The 10,446-nt window shown below is 48.8% G+C and overlaps 1 protein-coding gene across 1 annotated transcript; it reads right to left on the reverse strand.

Annotated features, from left to right (window-relative positions):
* Positions 1-6,798: 6,798 nt before the first annotated feature.
* LOC119655507 lies at positions 6,799-7,802 on the reverse strand. The gene is made up of 2 exons (XM_038061415.1): positions 7,646-7,802; positions 6,799-7,577 (listed from the first exon to the last, which is right to left on the reverse strand). The coding sequence occupies exons 1-2, from the start codon at positions 7,658-7,660 to the stop codon at positions 6,945-6,947; spliced, it is 648 nt and encodes a 215-aa protein (XP_037917343.1). The 5' UTR covers positions 7,661-7,802; the 3' UTR covers positions 6,799-6,944.
* Positions 7,803-10,446: the final 2,644 nt, after the last annotated feature.

Genomic DNA, 10,446 nt, shown 5'->3' on the forward strand with positions numbered 1-10,446 from the left:
ATAAGCAAGCCTGTACTCCCTTCTCTTTTGCGGGTAAAGTTTCCTGCTGCCGCGCCTTCCTCCCTCGTATTTTAAAAGAGTTAGGCAATAGTTTCACCGACAAGTCGGCCGTAGTCAGATTTCCAGTTCCTCTCATTAAGGGAGTTGCTGTACTATCCTTTTTGGCTTACCGCGCCGTAGACACCGGGTGTAGGTTTTGCACTGAAGTGGAGAGCCTCTCTTCGTGGGGGTGTGGCGCGGCAGGATTCGCGGCATTGGAAATTTATTTCGAATGTTGCGAAACCTCTCTCTCTGTTGCGAAGACTCGGAAAAGGGACCTCGGCCTTACATTCCGACCACCTTTTGCAAGGAAGTGTTCCACGCGGTTCACGACTTAGCGCATCCAGGCATTAGGTCAACAAATCGGTTAGTCACCGATAAATATTTCTGGCCCTCTATGAACAAGGATGTCATTTCCTGGGCTAGAGAGTGCATCGAATGCCAAAAGTGTAAAGTCTCCGGGCATGTAAGGAAAGAAGTGGGCTCATTCCTCCGCAATACCAAGCGGTTCCACACAATACACCTCGACATAGTAGGGCCTTTGCGAGACTCGCACGGTTATAGGTATTGTCTCACAATCATCGACAGGTTGACGCGGTGGCCTGAGGCAATACCTCTGAAAGACATTACGGCGCAATCTTGTGCCGAAGCTCTCGGTCGAGAGTAGATACCTCGCTTTGGCGTCCCTACAGTGGTCATCACTGACCAGGGAATGCGATTTGAGTCCACCCTTTTCTCGGAGTTAGGAAAACTCCTGGGGTTTAAACGCCAGCGGACTACTGCATACCACCCGCAATCCAATGGAATGCTAGAACGTTGGCACCGGACGCTGTAAGTCGCCATTATGGCACGCGACGATCCGTCCTGGACTCAAGCCTTGCCTCTCGTTCTATCCGGCCTACGTACAACCCGCCGAGAGGAATTTGCTGCCAGCCCCGCGAAGCTGGTATACGCGGAAAACCCGAGACTCCAAGTGATCCGGTCTTCGACAAGAGATCGGGTCTCACAGAGTTGGGGTTGGTGCGTCTGCTGAGAGACAATCTCCGACGCATCAAGGCCACTCCTTCCACCCAACACTCGTCCGCACCTGTCTGTGCGCCCAAGGAACTGGACACGTGTACGCACGTCCTGGCCAGGACGGATGCCGTCCGGAAGCCGCTGCAGCCTCCTTATGAAGGTCTGTACCGCGTTCTCGAGCGGGTAGAGCATTTCTTCCAACTCGAGATCGGCAGACACAAAAAGGCGGTCTCCCTGTCCAGACTTAAGCCCGTGTGCACCCCTAAACAACGGCGCGTTCGCTTCAGGGACTGATGGGGGAACACGGTTCCAGATTCAGTCGCTGAAACCTCTCGGTTTCATCTGGGGCGGAGTGATGTGGCGCGACAGGATTCGCGGCATTCGAAATTTATTTCGAATGTTGCGAATACCAGCGGACAGATGACGTCACCGGCGCATTTCACTCAGTTTAGAGTTCGCCATAGGAGTAGAGAGCAGGCGGTGGAAGAGTGCCATTAGTAGGCGGCGGAATGATAAAAAAATAATGGAATCTTCCTTCAGCTGTCAAAGAGAAAAGAGGATATTACCAAAAAAAAAGATTTATGTATCTTAATTGTACTTTTAACTATTTGTAAAAATTAACTAGAATCTTTATAATAGTGTTAGCTATAATGTGAAATAAAGTTGTGTTCACTAAATCAGTATTATTAGGTAAAGGAGAACATGAATTAGATGAGGCCTCTAAAATCCGTGCCTTGATCACGGCCTGATTTCTCAGAGTCGCGGGTGGATTCCAGGTCTGTGACTTCTTATCACTTGGAGAGTTATATTTCTTTGTTTTCATCTTCGTGTGTTTTTGGACACTCTTAGTGCAGTAATAAACTACAATAAGCTCCCCCACCACGAAAAGGTTGTGTCCGAGGGGACGACTGTAGGTAATCACTCCATCCCTGGGCAACAGGGGTGAGGCAGCGTCTGATGAGTTGCCTCTGGCCTGGACGAAATCGTCTGTCAACTTTTTTGATAAACTTGGGTATTTAACCCAAAAAAGAGCGGTCCGTGGACCACAAGAGAGGAAATAAGTTGCTTCCCAAGTGGCGGCCCGGTCTGATTATGCTTCAGGTTAAAGTTGCATAATTCAGCAAGTCCTCACACGACCTCCGCGTGGTGGCCGCTGGAAACCATCTTCGGGTGGGCCAAGAGTGTGTAGGGCCGGGCTGGGAGTAGGCTCATCCAACTGACGACGATCTGTTTGTCGGCTGGTCATGTGTTAGGGGCAAGTAGATCTGGCGGGGGGATGGACCCTGCACCGGAGAAGGTGCTAATAGGACCCCAAGCCAAGATGGAACAACATACGCCGAGGGCTGCGTAGCCAATGGGGAGCATGGTCTTTAGTATGTGAACTCTGAATACCTTGGGCACCTTCAGTTTCAAATAAGACCCTTACCCTGGTAGCCGGGCCAGCCAGGAGACAGTGGCCGTCGAGAGCAGTACACTCGGTGCCAGCCGTAGCACCGTTGTGCTGAAACCAACCGCAGGCGCCTCCCGGAGCGAGGCGTCAGACGGATTAGTGGCTTCCAGCCTGGAACCTATTGCCGTCAAGTTAGGTGTAGCGGGTACCAGACATAGTACTCCTGACTCGAAGCCCTCAGCGTCGGGGGATCCCTCGAAAGCGAAAACCGACAAGAATGTCGGTCGACGGAAACCGGCTAAGAAGCGAAGGTCCACGGGTGTCCTGCTCAAGAGCCAGTACCAGAAGGCCATGCATATTCTCGGCAAGATTGCCAAGAATAAGGAGGCCGGTACTGTTGACGAGCGGGATGAAAAACACTTCGCTAAATACCAGGCGATTGTTGATGAATACAACAGCAAACGCCGGGCTGACGAGCAGAAGGCGAAGCCCATCGCTCTAAAACGCAACCGATCTCAAGACGAGGTCGAACAAGATAAGAAGCGGAGCAGAGTGGGCAAGAGCGTAGACGCCAAGCAACATACGAAGGAAATTGTACAGCAACCGTCAGCCGGCGAGCCACGTACTGCGAAGCCCTTCAGCGACGTGGCCTTACGTGTGGCGCTGACGGATGGCAATTCTGCTAGCGGCAAACTAACGCTGGAGGTGTGGACCAGCGTTGAGGCTAAGCTGTCGGGCATGGTCTATGAACATCTCCTGGAGACCGGAGGCAAACACCCAGGACTCACTCCCCACTTTGATTCATCTCAGGTGGTCCGTGGGTTCCACGTAATAGCTTGCATGGACCAGTTCTCTAAGGACTTTCTCGGTTCGTGTGTCGCTAAGATCAGCGACTCCTGGGAGGGCGTTAAGCTCAAGATTATCTCTTACGACGAGATTCCCAGGAGACCGGTCGTTCGCATCTGGTTGCCGAAGATCCACATGGAGAAGGACAAGCTCGTCCATTTCCTGCACCTTCACAACCCCGTGATTCCCATGGACGACTGGGTTGTTATAAAGGAGGAGGAACCTCAGATAAACAGCCAGCCCGTACTACTCCGCATAAACGAGGAGTGCCTGGAGGCACTGAAAAAGGCTGATTATAAAGTGTGGTTCGGAATCAGGAATGCCAAAGTAAAAGTGTTCCGCTCTGCAAAACCGGACGACGACCTTGACCCAATTGACGCCGCCAACGAGCTGTTGGAGGAGGTGACGATCGACGGACCGACGGGGGCTGACAAACCCCCCACGCAAGCAGATCATGCTGAGGGTAACGCAAATAAATCTGCAGCACTCGAAGTGCGCCTCGGCTAATCTGCTCGTCTTCCTCTTAGAGGAAAACATCGACATCGCATTAATACAGGAACCATCAAAGGGCTCCAAAGCAAATATTTTAATTTATTCTACAGCACAGGAGACGCTGATCAGGCTAAACCTAGAGCATGTATTCTTGCGAGGAAGAGTCTGCACGCTTTCCTGTGCCCGGACCTGAGTTCCAGTGACCTAGTTGTGGTCAAGCTGGAACAGGTGGGGGCAGAGAACGTGTATATTTTCTCGGCGTACATGGCTCACGACCGATCAGCTCCGCCAGAAGAACTACAACATCTGACCACCACCATAACAGCAAAGAAAGCCAACCTGCTGATAAGCTGCGACGCAAATGCAAGGCACACGCTTTGGGGCAGCTCCGAAATCAACGAAAGAGGTGAGTCATTCTTTGATTTTGTTATTATAATACTTCAAATCTATCGGTGTGTAACAGGGGCAGTACATCAACCTTTCATTTCCCCTGCTCGGAGAACTTTGACGGTTGGGAGGAGGTTCTTGATATCACCCTAATAACCGACAACGGGATTCTTAGGGTGGAGGACTGGAGAGTGTTTGACCAGAGATCCTTCTCTGATCACAGTTGGATACTCTTCAGTCTAGATCTCGCCGCAGATGTTTCCAAGCCCTTTAGAGACCCCAGGAGGATCGACTGGAGAAAGTTTGGTCAGGTAATTAAGAACAAACTCTCCGGTGCGCAAATTGGTAGGATTGGCACGACAGACGAACTAGAGTCAAAGGCATTTGATACCGCCTTCAAAGTCTCGTGCCCTGCTAAGTACAGCAAAAAGATCCTACCACCGTGGTGGAACGAAGATCTCTCTAGTCTCAGGAAGCTACCCAGAGAAATCTTCAACATCTGCTACAGGCAAAAATACTGGCAGCCATACAAGGACTGCCTAAAGAAGTACAAGTCGGCCATCAGGACCACCAAGAGGCGGTCTTAGCTAGACTATTGTCAGAACATTGAAAGCACTAGTGAATCCGCGAGGCTCAGTAAGATTCTGTCCAAGGAACATAAGAGTCCATCCTTCCTTAAAAAGTCGGAAGGCTCCTGGACGGAATCTTCTAGCGAAACCTTGGAGTTGTTGGTGCAAACGCACTTTCCCTCCAGCGAGGAGGACTGTGAGTCAAAACCTCGCTTGGAGGGTTTGCGGCAACCCCCGCTGTGCGGGACTATCAAATCGGTAATTACCTGGGATAGGATCGGCTGGGCTATAAACAGCTTCTCCGCATACAAATCTCCAGGCCCAGATGGCATAATGCCATTCATGCTACAGAAGCAGCAGGAAAGGGTTGTGCCGTGGCTTGTTGAGATTTACCGGAGCTGCATCACTTTAGGATACGTACCGCAGTACTGGAGGCGCGCACGGGTGGTTTTCATACCGAAAGCGGGCAGGCGCGGTCATGAATCCGCGAAGGACTTTCGGCCAATCAGCCTGACCTCTTTCGTGCTGAAGACCCTAGAACGCATCCTGGACATTCACTTAAGGACGATTATGGAGAGAACGCCTTTCTCTAAGTCCCAGCATGCCTACCTCAAAGGAAAATCCACAGAAACCGCCCTCCACGAGGTAATTGGCACGGTTGAGCGGTCGCTGCAGTACAAGCAGTATACCCTTGCTGCCTTCTTGGATATAGAAGAAGCTTTCAACAACGTCAGTACCAACGCCATCAAGGAAGCCTTGACCGGTATTGGATTGGAGGGGTATCTCACGCATTGGATTATATCCATGCTGAGTACCAGGATAATCCAGTCCGATCTGGGAGGCAACCACTTGACCAGAGCTGTGAACAGAGGCACGCCCCAAGGTGGTGCCAAATCACCGATGCTCTGGTTAATAGTAATGGACAAAATTTTACGTACATTGGACAGCAGCGGGGTGAAGGTGGAGGCGTATGCCGACGACTTGGTGATATTAGTATCAGGGATGTTTCTGTCCATTATGAGCGACATCATGGAAGGAGCGTTGCGAAAGGTGTGCCTGTGGACTGCAAGATGCGGACTCAGTATAAACCCAACCAAAACGGAACTGATGCTATTCACCACCAAGACAAGGATACCTGAATTCCATCTACCACCGCTGAATGAACAAAGATTGGTTCCTGTAATGTAAAGTATCTGGGTGTAATCCTGGATCTTAAGCTAAATTGGAGGTTGAACATAGAACTGAGGGTTAAGAAGACCTGTATAGCCTTCTATGCCTGTAAGAGAACCTTTGTAAAGAAATGGGGTCTCCGGCCGAGGATGGTTCTTTGGATGTACATCGCTGTAGTGCGTCCGATCCTGACGTACGGCTCTATTGTATGGTGGCAGGGTTTGAGGAAGAAATACAATAGAACGAAGCTTAGTAGGATTCAAAGAACCGCGTGTACGGGTGCTACGGGGGCTCTGCAGTCCTGACGGATTGGCCAGGCAAGGCTCTGCTCTTGGCAGTCCCTCATGCACTTTCTGTGCGATTGCCCAGCTCTGGCTCGAGTCAGGCTGCGGACACTGGGTAAACCATTCTTTGGGGACCTCAGTGAGATTTCTAGCTGCAGGGTCGGAGAGCTGATTTCCTTCGTGAATGCTACGGGCTGGCTCTGAAGATCCGAACCAGCTGGACTCTGCTTCCCTGTTCCTATAACAACAGTCACGGTCTTAGGAGTTTGTGGCATCAAAACGGCGCACCAAAGCGCTAATTGGGCTCCTCAGAGCGGCCACTGATACCTACCTACCTACCCCTGCTTTCCAAGTGATCAGGACTCCCCGCATCCTCAACTCAGTGTCAGAATGCAACCAAGCAGGGGTGATTTTTTTCGGGATGTTAATAATCATCGCTTTCTCCTAAGGGAAAGATTTCACATTCTTAAGATTTTCGAATAACCAGAAGCAGCAATTCAGCGGGAACTGAAAAGGATAGAAGCAATAATTACGCAGGAAGGCCATCAAGCCCCGCAAACCCACCACAAGCTACCTAATTCGATGATTGAATTCTAAACACATATTCTCGGAATATATTAACAGAAAATATATTTGCATAAATACAATGACGGATAGGAGAAAGTAGAAATATCATAATTTGAATGTAAAACTCAAATTAGATCACAATAATTTCAGGCACTTAAGGATCCAAAAAGTCTCCAGAAAAATTTAAGAGCAATATGGGAAATTTGGGCATTGTTGAGCAGAAACTCCGGCCGGATATTGTCGTTCAGTGTATCCAGGAAGTGGAGCAACTTGAGGAGCAGCTGGAGCGCCACCAGTGACTGGGGTACTACAGTATGGATAGTTGGGGCAAGATTGTGGGTTGATTCCAGCAGGATATTTGTCTCCGCCATCCAAATGGTTTGAGGCTGGTGGATTGTAAGCAGGTTGAGCTGGTGCGGCCCAGTTTGGTGCGGGAGCATTCCATTGAGGAGCTGGATTATTCCATTGGTTTTGTGGTTGAGCTTGATGAGCAGCTGGATTCCATTGTCCTGATTGATCGGCAGCTGGATTCCATTGTCCTGATTGATCAGCGGCTGGATTCCATTGTCCTGATTGGTCAGCAGCGGGATTCCATTGTCCTGATTGGTCATCAGCTGGATTCCATTGTCCATTATGTTGAGCAGCTGGGTTCCATTGTCCTCCTTGTTGTGCTGGTTGTGGATTGTGCAACAAAGCGTTATCACAGATCGGGAATCCTGGACAAAGAGCGGGGTTCACTCCGGCCGGGAATTGGCTAGCGGGTTGTTGATGTTGAGGTGCTGCGGTCGCCAAGGCGATCAGAGAAATCAAAGAAGCCTGTAATCCACGGAATAGGCTTAGAAATCACTGATCGAAAAATAACACAAGAATCCAAGAGAACTTACCAATTTCGAGAACATTTTGTTAAGAATAGTTAGTCTCGGACTATAGCGTATCAATCTATACTTCCAATCGAGTGTTGTTACTCAGCCAGCACCAAGCTGCTATGATTACTCAATACCATCGAGTGCTCTTATATAGGGAAATGCTTTCCGATCTAGATGGCAAATTTATCGGTCGGTCACACACTAGCCGGTTTACACCCGCACGTATATGCACAAATCAAAGATCAGGGGAGGAAGCTTGACCAACAAAACGGTGGCTACAGCCCCTTCCAAAACTTTCCGAAATCTTCTTGTTTGCATGCCAGTGTAAAGGTGGAAAACTGCTTTCGTCACTAAAGTCAATTGACTTGAGTCAGGACCTTGATAGTGCACTGACCAATTCAGCATTGTCGCGTCAACTACTGGTTTCGCACTTCTTGGTCATATGCACGTATGTAACGTATTCAGCTCCACTTGCAGAACGAATGGAGAAATGGAAGATTTTCAGGCTTGGCTCGCAGATATATTTTTAATTGACCTTACGGTTTTGTGCGTTTTTCAATGGCGACTTATCCGTGGTTACAATAGCATTGGTCAATCGGTCGACTTACATCTGGAATCAATTCTTTGGCTGCCCAACTCGGCGTCTCCTTGACTTTGGGGCCGTTTAATTCGTCAGTGTGAAACGTTTAACGGCCATTCCGGACAGTTGACTCTAAATTGCCCAATAATAAAAACGGTTGAAATGGCGTCAGATCGATGCTAAAATAAATAGCTTGCAATAATTTTAATTACATATGTTCCGAAATGATTGGTGTTATTCCACAATGTGGCGGTGCCAAGGTGAAATTCCACGTTGGATGGTGAGAGTTCGGGAAGTTGATTCATTCATTTTCAATTATTTGACGTTACAGAAACGAAAAAATTATAATTGCCTAAATATATCATTGGGCGGAAAAAAATGTTAACGCTTAGTATTGTGGGATTACAGAGAATCAACTTGTAAGGGGCGGAAAAAATATAAATAAAATTAGAGTAGGTCAAGCTTCTTGTCGACAAATTGGTGACCTTTTCCTTCTGGGTGGCTTGAATTAATCAGATTATTATCGGCTGTGAACACAAAAGTTTGCTTGGTTTGCCATATATGCGCGTCCTTATATGTGCATGGTTACAAATATGGTTGAATTGTTAAGGATTTTTTACTCACATCATGTGTTGACAAAAGCCTCAGATTTTGTCAATACATGGTGAAGAGTGTCGAAATAATCTTTATTCGATCACAGCTTTAAGTTATGTAAGTCTTGATCAAGGCACTTAGGTCCAACCAGGTGAACTCTAAACTGGTATGGGAATGCCTTGAGAGACTGAATACACTCGGCTCCCCTTTACACGGGCCAGAACCCTTCTGTGGAATCGGAAACGGTTTCATGACTATGAATCTAAGAAACGAAGAGAAACGGTCGAGGGAACTATATTGGGCGGGCCTACCAGGGATGGAGCAGTCCAGGGTGCTTATTGGGGGATACCAACCCATGCGTACAAAGGATTGCTTAAACCTCACCAAAAATAACCTCCGAATCATAGTGAGAATTCTCACTGGTCATTGTCGGCTGAACTATCACCTAGGGAAGCTAGGGAAATCTACGGACACTGCCTGCAGGTTTTGTGAGGAGGAGGACGAAACCTCTATGCACGTCCTGGGACAGTGTCCGGCACTTGTGCAAAGTAGGTCGATACATCTGGGAGAACACTTAATACCAGATGCAAAGCTGAAACCTAACGGTTTCAAGTCTTTTTTTTTTTTTGAAGAGGTCGAAATCTTCAAAAGACACTGGCCTGGACACGCCAGCGTGTGGGATTCTTACTCACTAAAACCACCCCCGACTCCCTCCAAGCCCCGTGGAACCACCGTACGGTATTACATCACAGGGCGGAGTCAGCTCATTTTAGCTTCGTTCCCTTTCGTCTCTACGCGGCGTACGTAACCGCGCTTTTCTGATCTCCTCAGCCTTTCGCAGTTTGCTCTGGATAGATACGACCATGGAGTTGATCGCATCCCAGTCTTCCTGACATGTTAGCATTCTTCGCACCACATTCTCTGGCACAAGCACCTCTCCTAGAGTCTCCTCGAGGCTCTTCCTTTCCTCCACAAACCTTGGACAGGGGATGAATACATGCTCTGGGTCCTCTGGGACTCCATCGCAGTTTGGACAATGGGGTGAGGTATCCAGTTTAAACCTGAACAGGTACTGGCGATATCCTCCATGCCCCGTGAGAAACTGAGTAAGATTATAATTAATCTCACCGTGCCGTCTCTCCAACCATCTTTGATGGCAGGGATGAGCCTGTGTGTCCACCGACCCTTTCCCGAGCGTTCCCAACGCTCTTGCCATCTATTTAACGATCTCTCCCTTTCGGCGTTCTTCATCTGCGATAAAGGAGAGATAGTCTTCGCATTATATATATTCGTCATCTCGTCTGCCAAGATGTCAATGGGCATCATTCCAGAAATGACGAATGCTGCACCATCTGAGACAGCCCTGAATGCCGAGCACACTCTTAGGGCTGTTCTTCTGTAGACTGAACTCAGTTTGTTACCGTTAAATGTAACCTGCATTGCCTTTCCCCAAACTGGAGCTGCATAGACCAGGATCGAACTCACTAGCCTAACTATAAGCAATCTGGAAGCATGCCGTGGCCCTCCCACGTTCGGCATCATTCTTGCCAGGGCCACACTCGCAGCGGATGCTTTGTCATAGACATACTGCACATGTGCTTTATAGCTAAGCTTCCCATCTATCATCACTCCCAAGTATTTGATC

Source organism: Hermetia illucens, chromosome 1 (assembly GCF_905115235.1).
Source record: "Hermetia illucens chromosome 1, iHerIll2.2.curated.20191125, whole genome shotgun sequence".
NCBI classification, from domain to species: domain Eukaryota; kingdom Metazoa; phylum Arthropoda; class Insecta; order Diptera; family Stratiomyidae; genus Hermetia; species Hermetia illucens.